Here is a 25947-nt window from a genome sequence, read left to right as displayed (position 1 = left end):
TAAACAGCAAGAGATGCAAAGAGTTATGAAGTTGCACTTCCCTGTATCCCGCAGTGGGAATGGGGAAGAAAAGAAGGAGCTGGTACATATAGTTGAATAACAGACCACAGCTTTATTAGCCATACTTCTAATTGGTTTGGCATACAGGACTTTGACCTTAACTTGTGCACCTGGCTTGAGTGAGGCAGCTTTCACCCTGGCCCAGCCCAATTGCTGGATAAAGTTTGGAAGAAGAATGGCAGTGGACCGAGGCCCAATGCAGGTGGATCTCCCATACTCTTAGCCATTCCCTTGGGGATGTGGCTGAAAACCATTTCATTTGTTGATCTCATTTAGCTTTGGTTCTTAGTGAGCCTGACCATTCAGGGTTAATGCAGGATGGCCAAAACCACCCATCCTTAAGATCTAGTCTCTGTCCAAAGAAAAACTGTCATGGGAGGTGGGCAGCTTGAGAACTTGCCTTACTCAATCACTATACTTAAGTGGTTGCAGTTCTCAAACAAGAGAAATGTTATATCCTTTTTCAAACAGTTAACGCTGTATATCTGGAACTACTCAGAGATGAAATGCAATATGTTATGTGTCACATTGTGCTACAGCCTGCCCTCATCAGGAAAGTATCACACGTCTTGTTCACCTTCTGCATTGCTATTTCTACCCTTCTTGATACCTTCACATTTCATGGAGCTCCATAAATGTGGTGACTGCCATTAACTATATTGAATAGTACAAAATGTTAGAAACATTTTATACTAAAACAAAGGATTATGCATGTTTTTTCCAAGAAGACAAGTATGCTGTGCGAAGGAAGTTACACATTCCTTATTTGATTTCAGCAAATGGACTTAGAAGATGGAAGTAAATAGTTAAGACTTGCCTTTACTGAATAATGCAAATTCTTTCTTTTCACAATTTATTTTTTAATTATGCTATTAACAAAGATTTAACAAAACAAGTTTAATGTTCAGTTAAATTTTCTATACTATATGAGTGAAATGTTTCCACAGTCTGATTAAAATTTGGAAGGGCCTATAGTATTCAGATGAATTTCATTTGAGATAAGTATTTATCTGCTTTAAACACTACCCATTTAGGGAAATGTTCAGTTTCCCTAAATGGAAGTATCAAGAGTATCAAGGATGACAAATGCAGAATAAGGCTTGTTACTATGCAGAATAAGGCTTGTTACTTTGGACTAGTAGAGAACAAAATACTGTTGCCAGCAGATGTTTGCAGTTGTAGCCATATACTCATTCATAGTAATTTGGTTTATTTTGGTAGATTGAAAGTCCACAATTGAAAATCATAGCAGACATCTTCACAAATGAAGAGCTCTAGTTTGTAGTACATTTATCTGCACCAAGGTAGAGGCAACAAGCTGAAAAGAGGCCTCTATATAGCTAGCGGTAATGGGAGTTGTAATCCAACACATCTGGAGCGCACCAGGTTGAGCAAGGCTGCTCTAATATTTTGCAGCACTATTGCCAGAAGCTACCTTATAAAGTACATAAAAATAACTGAGCTTCAGCATCCAAATAGTTCTGACTAAGGATGCAATTTCTGTTGAGAATTCATGAAGAAAAACCAGAGAAACCAGTACTAGATAAAATGGTCATGGTGCTTACATTGTTCTGGTAATTTGTTGTCACATTGAGATACAGCACTATGTTTCAGAATACAGACTACAGCCTCTAAATCTCACTATTTGTAAAACTGTTCTGGCAGCTTACACATATGCTGGTTCAGAAAATTAATGGCTATGAAGTAATCTTGTCATTAGCTTGCATTTGTTAACCATGGTATAGCAAAAGGAGGATGCTCAGATTGTGGTGCATATTCTTAATATAGCTATGTGCAATATTCTTCTAGAAAGTGTGGCAGCTTGGGAATCTGAGAAGATGAAAATGCCATTTGCTTGGTGTCTTCAAGACATTGCCCAGACAGGTGGACAAGTAGATGTTACAAATAAAGTTTTGACATTACCTTCTCCATTGCGAAGTGCTTTCAGGAGGAGGTGACTGGCATTGAAGGGAGCACTAATTTCTTCCTCTGTCAATTGCTCTCCTTTTACTCCTTCATGGTTGTACTACTGAGCAATGAATGAATAAAAGCACTTCTTTCCCTCCTGCCCTTTCTGTGATGCAAATTGTCCCCTTTTGAGGCATTTTAAAATGGAGAAAGTAGTTGTTAGGTCCTTTACACACCACTACAGTGTAACATCACATATAGCTTGCCTCTCAGCACAAAGACAGTGTGAATATTTTGTTTAAAAGGGGAAGATAAACAGGGAATCACCATACAACTATTTTTACTTTTATATTTATTTAATGTTAGAAGTTTGCCAGGTGCTGTGTGGAACACAGAAAAAAATGCAGACCTGTCAATCTTAAGTAGACTTTCTAAAATAGTCACAACACTGGTAACAGAAATCTATTTAAGTTTCCTTGGCTTATTGGTATGGCTATATTTAGAGGCTTCTTAAGCAGCATTGCCAAGAGGATTTTCTCCCAGATGTAGGAGTGAAGGCCCACAAGACAGCTTGAAGAAGGCAACAACCTAATTGACTTGCTTATCTGCAGCAAATGCCCTAGTCACCAGTGTCCTTGGTGAACCAATCAAGACATTGTATCTCTCTGGTGAAGCCACCATGGATCTAAATCTCAAACAGTCATATCCTGCTCTTGGCCTGTCACAGCCCATATGTCTTTAGAGCAGCGGTTCTCAACCTGTGGGTCGGGACCCCTTTGGGGGTCGAATGACCCTTTCACAGGGGTCGCCTAAGACCATCGGAGAACACACATTTCCGATGGTCTTAGGAAACTGTATTGACTGAACTATGTCATGTATCATCTTTTGTATTATTAAAGCTATTGTTATGTATTATTTTCATTAGCAAACCATCCCATGACAATGGATCGTGTAGAGAAGAACGAAAATATTTTTATGGTTGGGGGTCACCACAACACGAGGAACTGTATTAAAGGGTTGCGGCATTAGGAAGGTTGAGAACCACTGCTTTAGAGTGAAGAGAGCCTGTTAGCACTACCACCCCACAAGCAGATAAGCCCTGCAGTGGTAAATCTGGCTGGCTCCACAGGGGTTCGCACTTGAGTTGACCCCAAGTCAATATGTTGCCAAAGGCTGGTTTAAGTAGCCCTCTACCCCCTTCATCTTTTTTGTTCACCTTGATATCTCTAGCTTTATCTAGCCAGTGCAATGAGACTAGTAGCATTTGAACTAGCAGTCAGGCCCTGGGCTTTAAGAACAATATAGAACTGTAAGAGAACCAGCACAGGCCATCACTCACCTGCCCCTACCATTAAAAAAATTACTTGATTCCACAACTATCCTCTTGTAGACTGCCTTGGTGCTAAGCACTAAGGATACTTGGGTAGCTCTAGTAAAATTACAGGACCTGTGGAATTCTGTCTGGCTGTTCATTTGTTGTGGGTGACAAAGCCTGAAATCTATCTACCTGAAAAAAAAGTTTGGGTGATGGTAATGCCATTATTCAAGCATGTTCATGCTTCAGCAAGGAGCAAAACGTTAAATTGCAGACATTGCAAAATGGCCACCCTCACCAGACTCATTGCTGTTCTGCACATAGGTGCTTGGGAATTGATGGCATAGGCAGCAGACTGATGATCATACCATAAAAGAACTTGAGTGAATAGAGCCCTTTTTGTAATTGCTCCGAGTCTTTGGAACTCCCTGTGCAGGGCAGCACACCTTACAGTATCTATACTTTAAACAGTGAAAATAGTACAATTAAAACTAGACTGAGAACATTTTCAGGCACTAGCCAGCTGATGCTATTGAGGTAACATGTATTTCTCTTGTATTTTGGGATTGTTGGTTTTATTTTTGTTATTTTAGTTTGATTGAATTGTACAATGCTGTGTGTATATTGTATAAAATGTTTCATAAACTTTAATAATATTGTATGCACTGACTTATCTATGATAACACTCCCACCAATTAATGGGGAGCAAACCACACTGCTCCTTTACTCAGGCACAAATTAATCTGGCCTCCACCGAACATTTTTCTCAAGCCATATTGGGGATGCCTGCTTAAAGGAAAGTGCATTGCTCTCAACTTTCCCCTGGAGTTTGGTTTAAAAGCTAATCTGCTATTTTTTTAAAAAAATAAAATAAAAATTAAGCACCAGCAAGCTTGCTCCATTCTGGTTCAAGTGGAGCCCATCCTTTTTATACAGTCCTGGCTTCCCCCAAAATATTCCCTAGTGCCTAACAAGTCTAAACCCCTCCTTGCTGCACCACCAGCTCACCCGTTCACTGGGACTCTAGAAATTCACTGCTGTATCTGACCGCGCTGAAGGAATAGGTAGTTTTTCCAGAGAAAGCTATATTGGGGGTCCTGACTTTCAACCTCCTACCTAGCAACATAAGTTTGGCTTCTAGGATCTCAAAACCACATCTCCCCACATCACTGGTACCAAATGCACTATGACGGCTGACTCCTTCCCAGCACTATCTACCAAGTATTTGGATGATCCCTGATATCTGTAACCTTCACACCAGGCAGTAAGTTTGCCATGCGGTCTATGTGCCCATCACAAACTTAGCTGTCCATGTCTCTAATTACTGAATCTCCCACTACCACAATCTCCTCCATACTCTGGAGGCCTAACCTTGGCATGATAAAATATCTGTTCATCCTCCAAAGAATGGGGTTCTTCAAACAGATCATTTTCTTTTTCCTTGGAGTGAAACCCTACTTCCCCAAGACCCCATCTCCATGACCACTGAGGAGCTGTCACCCAGGGATTGGAACCCCTCTATCAGGTCCTTAGACACAAACCTCTCTGTCTCTCAGCTTCTCCAGGTCAGAAGCTTAGCTTCCAAGGAACAAATGAGAGCTGGGAGCTCATTACACTGGCCATATACCCACAGTTTCTCTCCAGCAGGCAGACTGAGACACTCAGTGCAATAAACTGGATAGCTACTACAGCCCTGCTGGTTTTCTACCTGGATGGCTATTACTTTCATTGTTCTTCTTGTTTGGTTAGTTGTTTCTGCATTACGATTAGATAGCTGATCAACTGGGCAGCAGGGGAAAGTGGACAGGGCACTCCAGGGTTCCAGAACCCTGTGGGCTGCCTCTATGAGTAACACTTTGACAACCTCCTTGTAGCAACCATCATGTAGCAACTGATTCCTGTAGCTCTCATTTACCCTTTCCATTAAGTTTTTTTTTTTTTTTGCGGTGGGGGGGGGCAAAGAGGGTTGTCCAGTGTTCAAATTCTCTTTCATACAGTGTAATGCTCTTAGATGCATTGTGCCAAGATACTGTCCTCCTTGCTTGTTGAGGAAACAGTGTTGTTTTGCAGTCATTCTCAAACCTCATAGTTTTGTGACCACCAGCTGTTTGTTATTAATAACAAAACTGAGCACTTCTCAAACCTGAGAAACAAAGATGAACAATTCTCAAAAGTGTGTCTCAGTAGTGCTAGAATTATTACATTGTAAATGAATGATGTATAAACTATAGAATTTTCCTACACTCATCTTTTAGTACATGTATATGCACAGATTGATTAATTAATTAATTAATATACCATTCCTTCAACCATAAAAGTTCCAAGGGTGACTTAAAAGCATAAAAATAACATTAACCGTTTATTGTGTGTTTACAAAAGATAGTGTTTTGCTCTTGATTTTTATTACTGGTACTGTTTCTTTTATATAGCCATGGACACAGGGCAGACAGGTAATGGTACAGCAGATATGTATTGTGTGGAATGCAAATGGAATGCTTTTGCATGTTGCAGTTCCCGTGAGTTTATATGATATCATAACCCCTTTTAGGCATGCTGGCACTAAATGAACAATATCTGCTTTTTAACGTTTCACAAACCTCCCTCTAAAAGAAATTTTTTCTGCTATTCTAAACATGATTTTACAGCAAAAGTATTTATATGTATGTACCCAAAAGTAATTTCCATTGAGTTCAGTGGTACTTATTCCAACGTAAATCTGTATAGGATTCCAGTGTTAAGTTGATCTAGTTCTGCTGCATGGCAATATAAAATAGCTATAAAAAGATGGTGACCAAGATTTAAAGAGGCACGTCCCTGGGCTTCCGGTATTTTGAATGGGAAGGAGGAGGTTCCAGATCAGCATTGTGGAAAGGATCTTTTACACATATTAAAATCATTGCTAGCTATTTTTGTCTCAGGGAACTTTAGCAGGATATCATCTAAATATGAGTCAGCAATGTAATGTAGTTCCAAACACATGCCATTGTGAGAAGAGTCTTATATAGGAGATGGGGTGCTGTTCTGTTTTACCTCAACTGGTGATTGAATGAAATCTTTATTGCTAAAAGCGATAAGCCATCACAATTTAATATAGTTAGAAAAATAAAATACAAGTAAAAAGATGAGCTATACGCAAGTGGAATAAAAATAATTTAAAATAAAAATAAAAAGATAAACAAAAATAAAACAAATATTACTGCTCTGTTTGCAAAATTTGCCTTGGCTGCAAGTAAGTTGAGAGCTAGACATCAAGACCATTTACAAGTATTGTAATGGGGAGTTGGAGTTGTTCTAGTTCCCCACTGTGGAGCTCTTAATTTATGTAAATGTGATTTTGTATTTTTATATTCTCAACTGGAGTATTGTGTACAGTATCAGTGACTAAATTCTCAGATTGTGAACTGATAAACTGGAGATTATGTTTGGGGAAGAAAGCTACCCAGTGAGAGCAACCTATGAACTAAAGTGTTCCATATAGACAGTTTGCTGCAGATATTTTAAGCATCTTCCACCCAAAAAATAAACCAAAAAAACCCACAACACATTTGGGAAGCAACCCCTATGTTTAGGGAAACTTACCATTTAGTTTCTTTATGTATTATCCAGTATTGCATCAGTATTGGGAAGGTCATCAACATTTGAATTATCCCAAGAAGTTGTTACTTTTTTGCAAAAGTGTTGAAATACCTTTCAACATACCATTTGTATTAAATGGATCTGCAATTAAACTCTACTTCTACAAAATAAATTTTAAAGCTCTAATTTGTGATTCACTGTCATCCAAATGCTAATTCAGTGCAGCATATTTGACATATAAGGTATAATACACAACAGGAAAAATAGCAGTGACATTTGAGGATCAAAAGATTGCCTAAATGGGGTTTTGATTGCAGCATGGATTCTGTAACTGCAGCTTACATATTTCTGTTCATGTGCATGAAGCATGAAGGCATTATTTATTAAATGTTTATGCTGTTCCTTGTCTAATCGTAATAGAGAAGGTGTGATAGAAATGTAAACTGTTTTCCTGAATCAAATAGAAGGAATGGGAAGCTTGTTCCTTACTCAATTTTCCTTTGAGATACTAGATAGAATAAGGATAATTTACCAAAAGTGTTTCAAAAGATCTATTCAGAACACACTTGGTTATTAACATGTTATAGGAATGTTCAAATCCATCATTTCTAGCTAAGACAGCAATCACAGCATGTCATCAAATGCAAGCCAGAAATCTCCAAAAACTGTGTCCCATTCACTTCCTTTCATACTTGTTTACATCTTCCTGATCATATATTATGCCACTGGGAATTATTCCATTCCATAACAACGACATGTATATGTACATAGATATCTGTCACAACTTTCTGTGTTTAGACATTTCAAAGTTTAAAATTTAAACTAGCAAAAGCAATTCACAGCTATACAGCTGAAATTCTAAACCAATGGATTGTCTGTTAAAATCCTATTGATTATGTAACTTTTGAAGAACTTGTCAATCCTCCTCCAAGGGCATATTTTTCTAGGATCCTCTCATGTTTTGTCATGCCAATATAGAAATTAGCTAAATTAGAAGAACAGAATGTGCACAACAAAGCTACCGCTGCCAGCTATGATGTGGTGTGGGAAGAACCTTGTGCTGTGTTGTAAATTGAGTCATACAGACTGTACAGCTCATGATGGTCCCACAGTTGTCTGCACTGGCAAAGACCGATATGGCTGGAAGAACTAAGTACAAGTGTGCTACTCTCAATTCAGATGCTGGATGTGCTTGTGACCGTAACTGTTCAACAGCATTAAGACATTTTTTGTAACGACAAGTTACCAAACAGCAAAAAGAAAAAAGAGAAAAAGCCTCCCCCATTGTCTTCAAAGTATACCTGTTTGCAAGGTTTGTGGGTTGTCTGAAAAATATTCTCAGTATCCTGGATTTCTAGCAGAGCAGCTATTTATATACGTAAATGTAGCCTTAGAGACTCATTCATTTTAAAAAAATCACCCCAGTTGATTTGTAAATTGTAAAATCTTTATGTAAGTAAAATTATACCTTCTTAATCAGTTTGTGTCACATCAGTCTGTGAAGAGCTTGCAATTAATATTGACAAATATTTTGTCTATAAAAATGTATTCAATAAGTCAGATTATGGAATATCAAATTACTGAAATTGCACTGCAATTTCAGTTGCTACAAGATGCCCAAAGGTTTTGTGGCAGGTGTTTCTTAAGTTAATGAAATATAGTGAGCTTTAAGGCACCTCATAAACAAGTTGTGGCATCTATAGTGGTTTGAGGACTCTGTGTGTGTGTGTGTGTGTGTGTGTGTGTGTGTGTGTGTGTGTGTGAGAGAGAGAGAGAGAGAGAGAGAGAGAGAGAGAGAGACTGAAAATGTATTTAAGTAAATAGAGAAACTCTATACAATTTGTCATGGCTTTTTTGTAGGTGCTCCAAGTCCTAGTGTTTATATCATGGGTCAGCAACTGGCAGACTACACACTGGATTCTCAAATGCATATTCATTACTGCCACTGCTTCATAGCCAGCCTGAAGCCATTTAGGGGAGAAATGAAGTGGATGTCCAGAGTAAACATACCAGCCACTAACTACTGTATATGGGTTATTCAAGCAGAAGAAATCTGCTCCTGAAAAAATTCTAGTTGCATTTATAAGTAATATTGCTTGTATCTCTCTCTAGGACAGATGGGCGTCGTTGGTCACTGGCCTCACTCCCTTCATCTGGATATGGAACAAACACTCCCAGTTCAACAGTTTCAGTAAGTTAATTTTCTCCATATTTACTTAGTACATTACTTTTAATTCTGTTCCTTTTACTTCCAATGTTTCATGATGCTTTAGCTGTGTATTTTTTCTTTTTTACCTATCCTCTCTAATACGTACTATGACTTGTCAACTTTACAAATCACCAGTTTGATAACTTTTCTATAGTGGGACTTCAAAACTGTTTCCAATATCAAGGTCAAACCATTGCAGTCCATTCTTCACCTTTTGTATTATTCATTTGGAAATATTAACAAAAAGAGCAATGTGTATTCTTATTAATATGCTGAGGGTTGGCTCAAACATTCACGTACACCACTTGATTAGCTGAATGTGTGAACTGTCCCTATTGAAAAGCATTTTGATTGACTATGTCAGGGAATATCAAAGTTCTGTCAGTGATTAATCTGTTTGGATAGGCTAATTAACAATGATGGGCATGCATCATAAACTAGTCCCAAAATTTATTTCATAAACTTTCTTGTTTTTGTTTTGTTTTTCTTTTCTTTCTTTTCTTCTTTTTTTGTAATTTGTCTCTATCTGATGAGACAGGTGAACAAATTCTTACTTACATAGATGATCCCATATTTGTATAGAAAACCTTTTACATAGATCTTGTTTCTTTCAATCATTTAGAGCAGAATTTTCCTTCAGGCATTTGAAGGAAAATTGGTATTCTTTTCAGGAATGGCTTTGTCTCCCCATAATTCATCCTCTTGCCTATCAGATCTCTTTCTTTCACTAGAGGATCCAGGGGCACTGAGAAGATCCATAAGCATTTTATTTTTATTTTTGAAACAGAAGAATTGGTAGCATTATTGTGTGTTTATGCATATTAAGTATTCTCTTGTTCATATTTTTTTCTTAGTCATCATGCTCATCTCAGGAGAAGCTGCACCAACTGCCCTATCAACCGACAGCAGATGAACTTCATTTCCTGACAAAGCATTTCAGCACAGAGAGCATCACCGATGAGGAAGGACGGCATTCTCCAGCAATGCGCCCCCGGTCTCGCAGCCTCAGGTGAACTTTGCATCATACTTCTGCTATAGGAGATTCATTTCACCTGCGTAGTTTTCTAATGTGGGTTCTCAAGAACAGCCATTTCATTCTTTTTCAACCTTCATCTGCTGCAGCATTGTAACAGCTGAAGCAAAACCTCCCCCATGGCATTATTGCTTCTATTTGTTGGTGCAACTTGGCTAAGGTTGTATGATGTTCTTTAGAATGCAGTGCAAGGCCCTCCTCTACGCTGAAACCTTAAGCTACTCCCATGGCTGGTGGAGCACAGAAACTGTTGAAAGTTATCCCAAAGAAACCTTTTAATAATGAACCCTGGATTACTGTGCCTCTCCCTAAAACCAGAAATCGGCTTTGGGAGCGGGAGGCAAGACTGCAGTTGGTACAGGAAGGAAATTCTTGCCAGGCTGGTGGTTGAACAAACCTAACTAGTGAAGAAGCATTTCTGCTGCTAAGTAGCCTAGAAGCTCTCTGTGCTGGAATGGAATGTTCTACTGTTGGCCTATAAACCACATATAGTCCACCTCTGTCTCTTTGTCATACTGAAGTTAGTAAATCAAAGGGGCTAAAGTGGAGAAGAGATGTGGCTCTGTGTACCACCTAAGTCCTTTTCTCTCCCTACCAGGCCTTCCACAATTATTGCCTTCATTCTGTCCATGCTGTCTTCAAGAGTAATCCCAAAATCTTGCATAGGCAGGGCTGCCCTGAACAAAGCATAATTGGTGGCAAGATGTTGGGCCTCCCTAGGCTGCTGTGCAGTGATCTGTACAGAGAATAGTTCTCTATTTCCTTTCCCATGCATCTGGAAAGCTGATTTGGGAAGATGCACAGAAGACTGTAGGTGATATTCTTGTGTAAACAATCTGTCAGACATTGTCTATGGCTTCTGAGCAAAAAGAGAACAGTAGCACCTACAGCTGAAGGAAGAGGAGGGAGAAATTTGTAGTATATTGTGATTGGTCATGAGAGACCTTAGTTGAAATACCTGCTCAATCATGAAACTTGTTGAGCAACCCTCAGGTGAGTCATTGTCTTTCTAACTTATCTAATTGGGTCATTATAAGGATTCCTTTTTAAGAGTTAAGAAGTACTTGTACAGAATTGAATAATAATAATAATTTAGGAACAATAATTTAGGAACAAGGACCAGTTTACTAGTTAATCAGAAAAGTACCACTTTTGCCCTTCACATAGCAAGTACTAATGATTTATTTTCTTATTTTTATTTATTTATAACATATTTATATTGCCCAACAGTCAAGGCAAAGGTCAAACTTAAAAACTTAAAATTTTTAAAAAATGTCATATAAAACCAGGATAAAGTTATAATCTAGGGAAAGTTTATCTAAAAAGATGTGTTTTCAGGAGGCGTTTGAAGGATGTTATATTTTCTGCATCCTGAACCACACGAGGGAGGGTTTCGCAGAGGGTGGGTACTGCTACAGAGAAGGCCCACTGTCGAGGTTCTTCATGACGACATTCTGTTCATCTTGGAATGACAAGAAGGACCTCCTTTGATGATCGTAAATGTCATCTAGGTGTGTATAAGGGAAGGTGGTCTGCTAGATATCGTGGTCTCAAGTTGTTTAGGGTTTTGTAGGATAATAACATAACCTTGTACGTGGCTTGGAAGCTAACAAACAGCCCGTGCAGTTTTTAGCACAGGTTTTATGTGGGCAGAGCTAGGTGTCCCTGTGAGCACCTTAGCTACTGCATTCTGCACAAGCTGCAGCTTCTGAACTACACACATGGGTAGCCCCACATAGAGCACATTACAGTAGTCTAACAGTGCATGAATGACCGTGGCTAGGCTATCCCTATCTAACTGAAGTTTGATAATAGGCACTCTGGGCCACCGAGGCCACCTGGGTCTCCAATGACAAAGATGGATTCAGGAGCACCTCCAAACTACGGCCCTGCTCCTTCAGAGGGAGTGCAACCCCATCCAGAACAGGCAAACATCCCAGTTCCCGGACCTAGGAATCACCAACCCACAAGGCCTCTGTCTTATCGGGATTCAGCTTCAGTTTATTGGCCCTCATCTAAGCCATACATGTATCCAGGCAGTGTTTCAGAACGTTCTCAGCCTCTCCCGATTCAGATGTTACAAGGAAATAGAGTTGGGTGTCATCAGCATGCTGGTGACACTTTGCCCCAAATCTCCTGATGACCGCTTCCAACGGCTTCAAATAGATAATTGAATAACAATGATGTTGCACTGGTATTGGCTTGTGCTAGCACAGCATTGGATATTGTCTCATTTTTTTGTTTATGGCAGTTTATTTAAGACATAGATCATCCCGTTCTAGCAAATTTCAGAAGCCTGGTAACATATGCTCATTTCCAGAAAGAAAAATCCTTTCTATAAAAATTGTGTATTTATGAACAAAGTTTATCCTGAATCTTAGAGAATTAGTCTTGCCTCCTTCAATTTGACCCACTGTACATTATCCTAGTGTAAAATATTAAACTATTTTTATATTGCACTATAGCTACTCCAGCCAAGCAGCTGTGATTTCACCAGCACTTTGTTGTAGATTATTTCTTGAAATCAAACCTTCTGCCCTCAAATCTCCACTTTTATAGAGCTGTATGCTAATTTTTCCATAGCAAGCTGTCTTCTCAAAGGGTATGACACATATCAAGTCATTTCTGGCAGCTAGTCTTTGGTCATTTAGTCAGTTGTTCACATAATTTCCATAGTTATGTGATATACTGCATCATAGTATTTCCATAATCATTTAGATATTTAATTTGACATTATTTATTTCTAATTGTTGTTTTATTGCCAGCCTGGATAGCTTGTGCATTCAGCTATTCCAGGCTTGGGAGATTTGTTGATTTATTTATTTGCACATTTAACCCATACACTTTTCCTATTACTATCATCCAATTTGTGGCTAGAGTACCATATTTGGTTGATAAATCAGTACTAAAACATGTTGAATATTAATCTTCATAAATTTAACCCCTCTGTTCAAAAATGTAAGCTATTTTTGTTCCTACAATTATTTTAGAGTGAGCTGTTCGTTCTCCTTTTAAATATAGTATGATTATTGTATAAATTTTGTATCTAATCTAGGATCGTTATCTTCAATATATCATCTGTACATTTAGTGAAACTTCACCATATATGACATTTAATGAGAATTTTATCTTTCCACACAATAGATTTTATACTTTTTTTACAATGATTAAAAATTACATTAATCCTAGGACTTCCCCTAGGCAACTGTTTGGCCACTGTGAGAAGAGAATGCTGGACTAGATAGGTTTTTGTTGGTCTGATTCAGCATATTTCTTACATTCTTTAAAGATGAAGTGTGTTTGTCAAAATTACAATTACACTAAGTTATTATTTACATTTGTGTAATAATGGGAAAGTTAATATATCTTAAAATATATCTTAATTTAGTGTAGTTAAGCAACTAAGGGTAATTTCTGTCTGCTTTCAAGGCTACTTAACCATAGAATGAGTCATAACATTACATACCAGCTTGTGATATATAATGATGAAGTGAGAGTAAACCATACTGTTTGCATACTCAAGTTGTAACATCAGTTAGGATTTAAAATTTATCCCTTCAAGCAACTGTATTGTTCCTAAATGTTTTACTAAATGATGATCAGCAGAATTTTGTTTTTGTTGGACAACCTGTCATGCTGGACTGTGCCCAGATGTTACATCTTTTAATCTCATGCTCAGTAGTTTCCTAACACATTTGGCAGAGGGTTGACACTCTCACTAGACTCCTGTTTCCCACTATTTTTGAGACATTAATGTAAAACCATTGGAAATTTTTAATCACATTGGGCAAAATGCCTCAAGAGTAACTTGCTGCCCTCCTCCCGCTGTTAAGGAAACAAGTGGGTTAGGTTCTATGTGCAATCTGACCTGAAAAGCAGTTTTGTGTTAATACATTCAATACTGCATATATTTATATATTTATTAATTATTTTTGTTAGTCGCCCAATCACCTGGATTCTCCAGGTGATGTACAATTGAACTATTAGAATGTATGTGTGTGAATACAGTGTGAATAGAGCTCCGGCTATTGGGCGGTATAGAAATGTAATAAATAAATAAATACTTTAGCATGTGTCATACAACAATTCCGTGCAAGCATGGCTGCTTTTATTTGCATCCCAAATTGCAACATGCATGTGTGGTCAATAGATTTCCTGAATTGTTTATCACAAATAGAAGTAGTAATTTACACTTGTAGAGAGCTGTTCAGATAACCCAGGGACCATATGCATGGTGCATTCCAGACTAGGAAAAAGGGCTTGGACGCACACAACTTGTTAATTGGCTTCAGCTTTTGCGTTTAACAGAAACCTGTGAAATACCCTTACATCACAAGGAATAGCTTACATCAAAATATAGCACATGGGGAAGACTTTATTGAGAAATTATAGAGAAATAAGCCCTTTAAACCATTTTTTGGGGAGGAAAGTGGGTTTTTTGACACAGTATAAAAAAGGAAGAAAAGGGAAGGTAACAAAATCACACAGAGACATTCGGCTAAAAGAAATAAAAGTAAAATTAACAGCTAGTTACATTTTAGTTTCTTCAGTAGAATTCTGAATTTCATAGCATGTGCAGATTTCGTAAGTGAAGAAATGTTCTGAGAGAGCTCTTCTCTGCCACAGCTGTTTTGTGGTATTATTTTCCTCATTTTTCTTGCACTATATATTTGATATAATCCTTTTTGCCTGCCTTAGATAACATTCTTTTCAAAAGGAAAAAGAGATCTGTTCATGTCTAATGATATTTTGAATATAACTCCTGAGTTTTGTTATTGACATTTCTTCAAAATGTGGTATCATAACCAACTGATTTTTTAAAAAATTATTTCACGGTATATATTCATTTTTATAATTGCTACTCACTCTAACCAAGGTATTGGTAATTTTACTGATCTGATTGCAGCTTGTTTGAGTATTTCTAAAATAGGCAAATAATTATTTTCAACCAAATCTGCTGTTACTAGGCAGATTAATACTCAAATATCAGATCCCACTTTATCCTAGTGATATAGGGTGGGATACAGATGGTTAAATAAATAAATAAATAAATAAATAAAATTTGTTTCTTGATCCTGTTAGAGCCTCAGTTTTCCTTTTCTGTTGATTTTCCATATTTATACCAAATAATTCTGCTATCCCCAAGTTCTGACTTCTTTTAATTTGTTTCTCAAAGAGGGTCTTGTACCTAGATGAATAAAAAGTATATATATTTTAAGGGATTATGATTTTTCATATATCAATTGGAGATAAACCATCTAATGTGAGCATATTTGGTCACTTGATTCATATGTTTCCAAAGGAGCAACACTTGGTATCTTTGTTCGCTTATCTTTTCCTATGTTTGACACTGAAACTCCATGAGTCCTGTTGTAGTTTATATTTGACTAAGATAGCATGACAGACACCGGTAACCTCAGTGCATGAAGGATATACATCACTCATTTGTGTACTTATATGCATATTAATGTGTAATTTTATTAATGTAATGATAGCTGTAGTTGGCACACTGCCTAAATTTCAACTAGGTGTAAAATTCTTAACTTGTATTTTTCTCCAGTCCTGGTCGTTCTCCAGTGTCATTTGATAGTGAAATAATAATGATGAACCATGTATACAAAGAAAGATTTCCAAAGGTAAGAAACAGTACTTTGAGCAATCTGTTCATCAGTCATTTTAATGAGTGCATGTGTGAGAGCTAATTTCTGACACAAAGACTCTATATTTGATAACATTGCAGTTCTGTGGTCTTCAGATTCTTCAGGAAGAGGACCTTGCGCATTTAAAATGAAATTCAATAAACAGCACCCCATAATTTTGGCAATGAGTATCAAATTAAATCAAATTATATTGGTCTTATACTGAAAATATAGGAAATCCAGGAATACTGTGACTTCTTGAGCTATAATACATGGGGTGAACCCCCAGCATTTTTAGAACTTGTGGCAATTATTTTGGGTTTTAAAGGTAAATGCATTATAATCCCACATCCTGCTCTACAGAGGATAGTACCAAGCTTTGGATGCCATGACTGAATTGGAAAAGAAAATTGTGTCACCTTAAAAAGTAGCAGGTGTATTGGAGCATAAGCTTTTGTGTTCATTTCATCATATGCAATTTTTTGATGAAGTAGAGTCTGGTCCAAAAAAGCTTATGCCAGAATACATTTATTAGTTTGGTCTCTAACAGACTAACCTGGCAAACACTGTGGAAGCTATGACTGAACTGGAGGGATTTTCCTTCCTCAGTTTAGGCTAGTTCTAAAAGGACCACCTGCTCCGATATGAGCATGGTTGGCCTTTAAAGTCTGCTTCAGAGGCCCTTCTCTGGGTGCTCCTATCTTTGAAATTAGGCAGGGTACTGTTGGTGACTCCTCATAGGCTATGGGAGCGGTATATAAGTGCAATAAATAATAAATAAAATAAAATAAAATAAAATAAATAAATAAATAAATAAATCTTTAGAAGGCTCTCACTGATGGATTTGGGAGGTAGGCTCTTTCCGGCACCAGGTTAAAACTTCTTCATTTTTCAGGATCCAGGGCTCCTGGTGATGTGCTTGTTGTGTTGATTTTTGTTGATTGACATTTTTGCTTGTATCATTTTTATTGTTCTAAATGTAATTAAACTATTTTTGCTCATTTGAAATTATTTGTGAGCTGCATGAGAGACTAGTTTTTATTGGGGACAAGTGGACTATAAATGAATCAAATAAACATTCCTTCCCTTGGTACGCTGAACCCTACCTATTGGTTACCAAGCGCATCACTGGTCTAATAAGTAAAAGAAGCCAATTGCATGACAAGTTTACAGGGCATACAGACTTCCATCATCCTGCTTCACCAGTCTTGTATGGCTTGATAAAACCAATCTACGAGGGAAATTAATCAATTGGAAAATAAGTTCTTTCTTTTGCAGGACAAACAGCAGTTAGGGAAAAGAGATTTAGATTGGAGGAAGGTTACGCTCTCCTCTCCTATCTCTACTGCTCTGATCAAATTCAGAGCTTCCTGCGGCTGTTTTAAAGTAAAACTAAAAGCCCCAGGGGATCCAATTACAGATCTGCCATATAATTCATGTGTAGTTTGGCCCTTTAGATGTTTTGCCTGAATATGTCAACCTATTTTATTCCTAGAGGGTTTTAGTTAACTTTAAATTCATGTGTGGTCTAAATCCGTACGTCTTTCACCTGGGAATTGTAATATCAGTGAACTTCATGACACCTATTTGAAGATTTAGGAATTTTGGCAATAGAGAACAAAGCTCATTAGTTCTCCATTGCCAAAATTCCTAAATACCAAACCAAACTAATGGGGTTGTTTGAATATGTTTGTTTAAGTTCATCTGTAGATCTTCTGATAGAAAATGTCAGTAATTATTCTTTGACACTTCTTAGGCCACAGCCCAGATGGAGGAACGGCTGGCTGAGTTTATTGCATCCAGTGCATCGGAAAATGTGCTGCAGCTAGCAGATGGAGTCCTAAGCTTCATTCATCATCAAGTTATTGAATTGGCCAGAGACTGTTTGGATAAATCACGTGAAGGGCTTATTACTTCTCGGTACTTTTATGAGTTGCAGGAAAACCTTGAGAAACTTTTACAGGATGTAAGTATTTCAGCAACAGGTATTACCCTTAATGATGCCTGCACGTTACCCTTAATGATGCCTGCATGTTCCTGTGCAGCAGAATTCATAGAGCTGGAAGAGATTTGAAGGTCTCCAAATTCAGCCTTACTTGCTATAAAATGGAGTAATTCTCGTGTCAGCCCCCCATATAATTCTGAGCACAGTGTGCCAAGAGTAAGGATAAACAAGATGCACCAGATAGGTGCTTGCAGAGCAGAAAATCTCCATTCAATCCAAGCAAGTAAGCCAAGACACCTCTAACAAGAGAAGAAAATATTTGCTGGGCCTAAATAGTGAGATGATTATTTATATCTGATGTTTGAAACAGAATTTCTCCACATCTCCATTGGACATTTTAGTCTACCTAACATTTCTTATTCAGAAGAAGGATAGGTCAGGGGAAGAAACCCAAGATTTTATGCACTCACTTCCCCCCATGGCACATAGGTATAGCTAATAAGTAGGGTTCATCATTTGATCCAGATATTTATTTATTAATTATGGTCCTTTTGTTCCCACAACTATCCCAGGAAGCCTTTTTTTAAAAAAAGAGAACTTCGAACTTCAAAGGGAATGACCAATTTGTATTCATGGTCTTGTGTCCACGGTTGTCTTTAACCTAAATCATGCCCTATCTGTTATTCCTTCTGAATATTTGAAATATCATTGTCCTCCTAAACTAAATAATTTCTGGTACTGTCAAATCAAGAATTGTATTTTGGGTTTAGAGTGTCTTCCAAATTCAGCTTTAATATCAGAACATATCCCACTGTCTTTTGCTATATCTGAGTGGAGGAAAGCTCATTGGCAAGGAAAATTTTTGAACTGTCTTTCAGCATTCAGAATGAGGTGTGGAAAGAACTGGAAAACCATGAAGCCTGATGGGGCAGTAGGATCACTAAATGCACACTCATACAACTCTGGGTTTCTTTAGTAAGGTAGTAATAAAAAGGTAACAAGAAAAACAGCTAAGCCAACTGAAGATTCAGCTTGGACCAGGAAAATGGAACTTACTGCTCTCCCCATTTTTAAATGCCTTAAAGTTCAAATTAGTAAAGGCAAAGCTTCATGATTTTTTAACGTTATTCTTGATAACATACTATTTTTCATAGTAAATATCCACTATCTGTAGAGACAAAGTAATAGAAGACGAGTTTGGCTGTATTCTTTTCCTGCACCATGCCATCTTTCAGCTGCAGGGTGCAGGCGTTGCCTTCTGGGCTAAAGCGACTTTCTACTACTTTTCCCAATGAAATTATTCTGATTAAGTAAGAGAGCGAGAGAGCAGTCTTGACCCATAGCAAGAGGCTAGAAGAAGAAACTTGGCTTCTTTTGCCTTAGTCTTGTATTCCTATAAAAACAAAAAAGCAAGAAACATTTCCATCTAAAGCATATTTGGGACCTCAGGTAGATTCAAGTATAGGACAAAGTGATTTGGTTTGTATTGTAAAGGCACATTGAACTTTGCCATATAAATAGAGTTTGGATTGGGCAGGGGGAGCTGGTACTTGTTAATTGTTTTTCTAAATTAGCTTCAGATCACCACCTCCATAAAAGGAGGTGTGAGATTAGGCAGTGGGAGGTAATCTATTAGGAGATAGATGCTAATGTACTGGAAAGGGTAAAACAAAGGATATTCCTGTCGGAAGATGTTGATGAGTACTACCAAGTTATTCTTTCCCCTCTATTCTTGCTTTGTTTGCTCCAAAAATTTGTGTTTCCAGAAAAGGGTAACCAAAATGATCAAGGGGCTGAAGCAACACCCCTATGAGGAAAGGTTACAATGTTTGGGACTCCTTAGATTAGGGGAGAAAGGGTGTGTAAGGGGAGATGATAGAGATATGTAAGATGATGCATGGTGTTGAGAAAGTGGATAGGGTTTTTGTCCCCTCTAATTCTAGAATCTGGGGGTCATCCAATGAAGCTGGATAGCAGGAGTAGTTCTTCACACAGTGAATAATTCAGCTATGGAATTTAGTACCACAAGATGTAGGGATGGATCCCATGTTGGATGCCTTTAAGAAGATTCAGCATATTAATGGAGGATAAGATTGTCAATGGCTACTAGTCATGATGCCTTACATTATCTCCAGTTTCAGAAGCAGTATGCATGTTAGTACCAGTTTCTGGGAAGCACTCATGTTCTGCTTGTGGGTTTCTCATAGGCATCTGGCTGGCTACTATGTAAACAGAATTCTGGACTAGATAGACCTGGCTCTTCTTATGTATTATTATTATTATTATTATTATTATTATTATTATTATTATTATTATTATTATTATTTTATTTATTTATTTATTTATTTATTTATTTATATAGCACCATCAATGTACATGGTGCTGTACAGATTACACAGTAAATAGCAAGACCCTGCCGCATAGGCTTACAATCTAATAAAGTTGTAGTAAACAATAAGGAGGGAAAGAGAATGCAAACAGGCACAGGGAAGTGTAAACAGGCACTGGGTAGGGTGAAGGCACTGGGTAGGGTGAATGTATGTTCTTCATACATCCCAGATTCCTCATAACAAAGTCTCTGTCTGTTACCAATTCCAGGTTTATTGCCCAGAGAGCTCCAGCTATTGGGCGGTATAGAAATGTAATAAATAAATAAATAAATAAATAAATAAACCAGCTGAATTTCAAAGGGATCAGTCATAGGCATATTCTTGGTTTAAATACGAAAGAATGGGCACAATCCAGCCACAGTTAAGCACTTTTAATCCCTGTGGTTTTACAAAGCGTATTGAACTATTCAGTTCAAATTATTTGGATGTAAACACTCAATTGTATTTGAACTGCACCCAGTAGTTCTAAAGACTACAAAACACAGTTTGTTAGATCTTGTGGGTGGATTTCTGCTTGAGAAATAGAACAGCCCTGCCTCCTGCATAGCCCCCTCCAGAAATCTGGTCCTGAGGGTAGGGGACCTTTGGGAATGGCATGGGATGTGTTGTAGAAGGTTGCATCAAGGGCAGGGAATCAGGATGCATTTCCTCCCCCATCATTTAAATCAAAATACTTTCTGTTCACTTGAGCAGCCCTTAGAATTCAACCCTCTATGATCTAGTCTGAATTACTAACCTTTTCTTATAAAAAGGATTATGATATTGCATCGCTGTATATATATGGTACTGATTGGGGTAGGACATACAAAGATATCAAATAATCAGAATTTGATTATCTTTTGTAAAAAGTATTTGATACAGATACTTCTCAATTTGTCACGCGCACCCACCCACACTCTCATTATAATAGTAATAGGGGATTCTGAAAAGTAAAAATAACCTGCACATTGAATTACTCAGAAAGGGCAAAATGCATATGCTTAATTAGTTTATAAAATTTATTATTTGGGTTTTTAAAAAGACAGCTGAAAAACCTTTATATATGTCAAAGTGCACTGGGCAGGGTTGTTAGGAAATTTACATTACAGTAACCTACTTAAACTGAAATCTTGATTAGAACTGCTGTCCTTAATGGGGTTTAAGTGCAGATGTTTTGTTTCTTCTTCGTGGTCTCTGTGCATCACACATATGGGCTCTGCACCTGCGCGGAGCTACTCTCGGGAAAACTTCTAAAGCTGAGATTTTGGGCGGGCACCCTCCCCCACTCTCCAGTGCGCATGTCTAAGAGGGTTCCCGCCCAACTCCTCAGTTCTCCTTCGACCGCCTCACAGCTACTTCGTCGGGTTCTTTACTGCGAACATTACAAGCATTTACAGCTGAGTTTTCTATTTCTATCTAATTCTTTCCTATTCCTTCTTCGTTTACTTCGTTACCTCTTCAAGTTTCCCCCCCCTTTTTTCCTCAAAAAATAATTATATATATATATATATATATATATATATATATAAAATTACAACTATCTACCTCACAAGACGATCAGCGGCTGCTGATCGCAAAGATTCTATTCGTGTATGGCCTTGAAGGCACCTTTCCGCAAATGCACGCGATGTGGTAGTAAATTACCACCATTGGACGGACACAGCCACTGCCTTTTGTGCCTTGGAGAGGGCCACAAAGTTGATTCGTGCCATAACTGCCAAGCTTTCTCACGGCAAACTAGAAAATATAGAGCCGATCATCTAAAGGCCGAGTTGTGGACGCAAGCGCTGCAAGCTGTCCAAACCACCAAACTCACTATGGCAGCAACAACACCTAATCTGGAGCGGCAAGCTGAGGCTCCGCTGGTCAGATCTCGTACTCCGCCGCAAACCTCACCGGCGTTGAGAGAGACACCTCCTACTCCTGGGAGAGTAACAACCAATGTACTAGCAAAAAAGCTAGTGAAAAGGGCCAGGGGAACAAAAGCCCCAGACGCTCATAAGAAAAAGAAAAAGAAAACCAACCATCAGCAAGGACAACAGCATTGACGTTCCAACCACTCAGAGGAACGATCGGTACCGACTACGATGATCCCCTCGACATCGACGATCGGCAATATGCCTTCCCCATCGACATCGAGGACCGCTACCGTGCCTCATTCCTCGACATCGAGGACCGCTACTGTGCCTCATTCCTCGACATTGAGGGCCGCTACCGTGCCTCATTCCTCGACATTGAGGGCCGCTACCGTGCCTTATTCCTCGACACCGAGGGTAGACACCATGGCGCTTTCCCCGACAATGAGAGATGACATCATACCTCCTCAGTCTATCTCAGAAGGGGAAACAAGGGATTCGCCCCAAAGCCAAGCCGTTAGACAAGCTAGTCCTCGTATAACCTCCATACCGCGATCACCACAACAGCGGGATCGTTACTGACGAGAATCCCCAGAGTCATTACACTCCGCAACAGCACGAGATCATGCATATGATTATCCATATTACCCTCGACACCGTTCGCGTTCTCCAATGTCAGATCGAGACAGACGCTCAGATTTTTCAGCCCCTCCCACATACTCATGTTACTGGGAAGTCCCACGCCGACACCGAGATTACGACCATTATTATCGTTATCCTCCATCACCGAGACGTTCATCGATACTGCCGAATGCACCATATGAGGCACAAGAACATGTCTTTGCTCGCCCACAGCAATCTCCGTCGGTACCGTACTCGACATTGAGGCATGATGCCCAGCCACAACAAGCGTCTCCTATACCAGTAGTGCCCGAAGAGGAGCATTCCCAGAGGGATCCACCTCCATGTCAGTCTACTGAGCAAGATCTTCAAATACAAGTAGCCTCTCCTCACTCATTAACAGATGATTATCAGTCCGACTCCGCTTCATATTCTTCTGCTGCCCCATCCACTGCCTCACCAGATGGAATTGTGACAGCGCAAGAGCCACACTCACCATCAGAGGACCTTGCCCATTTTTCAGACCAGATCCAACGGATGGCACAATCTCTGGGCATACAAACTTCCCAACCAGTACAAGCACTAGATGACCCAGTTTTTGATGTTATAAATACAGAATCAGCACTACCAGTAGTCATTCCATTCGTACCAACATTACTTCAAACAGTCCAACAATCTTGGAAACAGCCTGCATCAATGCCACCCGCATCGAAGCGACTTGAAAATATGTATCGGGTACTCGAGAAAGACGCAGAATTTCTATTCTCTCACCCACATTCCAAATCGGTTATTGTTGAATCTGCTCAGGGCTGCTCACAACGCATTCACTCAGCGCCAGTTGACAAAGAGGGCAAACGCTTGGATCTCATGGGGAGAAGATTTTATTCATCAACTTCCCTAAGTTTGAAAGTGGCAAACTATCAGGCCACCATGGCAAGATATCAAGTATTCTTGCTAGACAAGATCACATCACTTTGTAATAATCTTAGCGATGATCAGAGAGAGCTCGCCCGAGTTTTTTCAGACAAAGCAATTAAACTTGCCAAACAACAGATTAATACATCGAAGCATCAGGCTGATTGTGGTGCTAAGGTAATGGTGGGGGCGGTAGCGTTATGCCGTCACGCCTGGCTCAGATCTACGGGATTGTCACAGGAGGCTAAGACCCGCATCTAAGACTTACCCTTTGATGGCGAGGGACTTTTTAACGCAAAAACAGATGAAGCAATGGATTCGGTACAGAAAGCCAGAACAACTGCAAAAAAGATGGGATTAGGTTTTCCAACACAGCAATTTAAACAAAGCTGTTGGTACCGACAACCACAGTCACAATACCAACGTTATCAGAATGAACGTCCAAGATTCCAACAAAGACGCTTCCCACAACAGCAACAACAGCAAAGACCAAACGGGACAATTTCCCTCTTCTCGCCCTCGATTTCAAAAACGAAAGAGCGACTTTAGCAACAGACAGCTTCTTTGACTGTATTGTCAAAACGACCAAACACTTCACCCCATTCGGCAACCGTTTATCCAAATTCCTTTTGACATGGACGCACATCAAATCAGACGCATGGGTTTTAGCCTAATTGCACAAAGATACCGCATAGAATTCGACACACTAGCCCTGTCAGGCATCCTTCGAATTACAGTCCCCTCAACACCTTTAAGACAGGAAGTACTTACCCTCCTAGCAAAGGGAGGTATTACTGCGGTACCAAAATCCCAACTACATCAGGGATTCTACTCCCGATACTTTGCCGTGCCAAAGAAGGACGGCGGCCTGCGCCCAATTTTGGATTTAAGAGATCTAAACACCTTCATATCCCCCAAAAAATTTCGGAAGATTTCCCTAGCCAGCATACTGCCACTACTATCAAAACACACGTGGTTCGCATCGATCGATCTCAAGGATGCCTATTTTCACATAGACAGTCATGCCCGAAGCCAACAATACCCCCGGTTCCTCATTGGGCAACAACCTTTCCAATTCACAGTCCTACCTTTCGGTCTTTCCACGGCACCACGCATGTTCACAAAATGCATGGCAGTAGTCTGCGCTTTCCTAAGACAACAAAAAATTCAAGTCTACCCCTACATAGATGACTGGCTTATAGTTGCAGACTCTCACATACAACCTACATATCATACAATCCCTACTTCAAGACTTAGGTCTTTACATAAACAAGGAAAAGTCTTGCTTATTCCCAAGAAAATCCATCAAATTCATAGGAGCGATCCTTGATGCAATCCAATGCAGGGCATTCCTCCCCTTGGACAGGGCAAAAACCATCGCCAACCTAGCAAGAAAGATAAGAACACGAAGCAAACAAAGAGCCATCACCATCCAAAGGATATTAGGACTAATGGCATCCACTACTATGGTGGTAAAGCTGGCACGGCTAAAAATGCGAAGAATGCAATTGTGGTTCACAAGAGTCTTCAACCCTACATGAAACGCAAGACGGGTCACACTCCACGTACCACCAGAAGTAGCAAGATTACTACAATGGTGGTTGTCGTACCGGAATTTACTATTTGGAGTTCCCTTCCAGCCACCTACACCTTCAGGCATCATCACCACCGATGCTTCCACGATAGGATGGGGAGCCCATTACAAGGACTTAAGAGTACAAGACCGGTGGTCTTACAAGGACAAACACAAGCACATCAACATGCTGGAGCTACTTGCAGTCCAAAAGGCACTCAAAGCCTTCCAGACACAGCTTTACCACCAGCACATCCAAATAACATCGGACAACACCACAGTGGTTTTCCATTTAAACAAGCAAGGAGGAACCAGATCAATACCTCTGGTTCAACTCATCATCCAAATCTTGGAAAGGTGGAATGCACGACACATTGCCATTACTGCAGTTCACATTGCGGGAGAACACAACCAACTTGCAGACCAACTCAGCAGAACCATGGCAACTGCACACGAATGGCAAATTCATCCAGACGTGATTCACAACATATTTGACAGGTGGGGCACCCCATCTATCGACCTTTTTGCCACAACACACAACAGTATTTGCAACCAGTTCTGCAGCAGAGTAGGAATGGGACATCAGTCAATGGGAGATGCCTTCCTTCGCAAATGGAACACAGGCTTTACCTACCTATTCCCACCATTTCCTCTATTAACAAGGATTCTAGCGAAAATCATAACAGACAATGCCAATTGCATCCTTCTAGCCCCGTGGTGGCCCGGGCAACCCTGGTTTGCCCCTCTCTTGGACAGAGCCCAAGGGAGGTTCCTTCGCTTGGTAACGAGACCAGATCTACTTTACCAGAGCCAGGGACGAGTTCACCATCCAGACCTTGATTCACTGCACCTGACAGCCTGGAGGCTAACGCCACTCTGAATCAGGATGCTTACACACCTGAGATTCAGATCATTCTAGACGCAGCTC

At 39.4% G+C, this 25947-nt stretch overlaps 1 protein-coding gene across 7 annotated transcripts in view; it reads left to right on the top strand.

Annotated features, from left to right (window-relative positions):
* Positions 1–25947, top strand: part of MAST2 (microtubule associated serine/threonine kinase 2) — a 181331-nt gene that overhangs the window by 112056 nt on the left and 43328 nt on the right. For 5 of the 7 annotated variants that reach the window (XM_063139602.1, XM_063139585.1, XM_063139625.1 and 2 more), the window contains 5 exons: positions 5713–5733; positions 8972–9050; positions 9923–10077; positions 15662–15737; positions 17497–17706. In XM_063139602.1, coding sequence (XP_062995672.1) covers positions 5713–5733; positions 8972–9050; positions 9923–10077; positions 15662–15737; positions 17497–17706 — 541 coding nt within the window. The remainder of the gene's footprint in view (positions 1–5712; positions 5734–8971; positions 9051–9922; positions 10078–15661; positions 15738–17496; positions 17707–25947) is intronic. The other 2 variants (XM_063139611.1, XM_063139594.1) reach the window with 1 other exon arrangement.

The sequence above is a fragment of the Elgaria multicarinata genome, chromosome 1 (assembly GCF_023053635.1).
Source record: "Elgaria multicarinata webbii isolate HBS135686 ecotype San Diego chromosome 1, rElgMul1.1.pri, whole genome shotgun sequence".
In the NCBI taxonomy this organism is placed as follows: Eukaryota; Metazoa; Chordata; class Lepidosauria; order Squamata; family Anguidae; genus Elgaria; species Elgaria multicarinata.
This window is presented reverse-complemented; position numbering and strand designations above follow the sequence as displayed.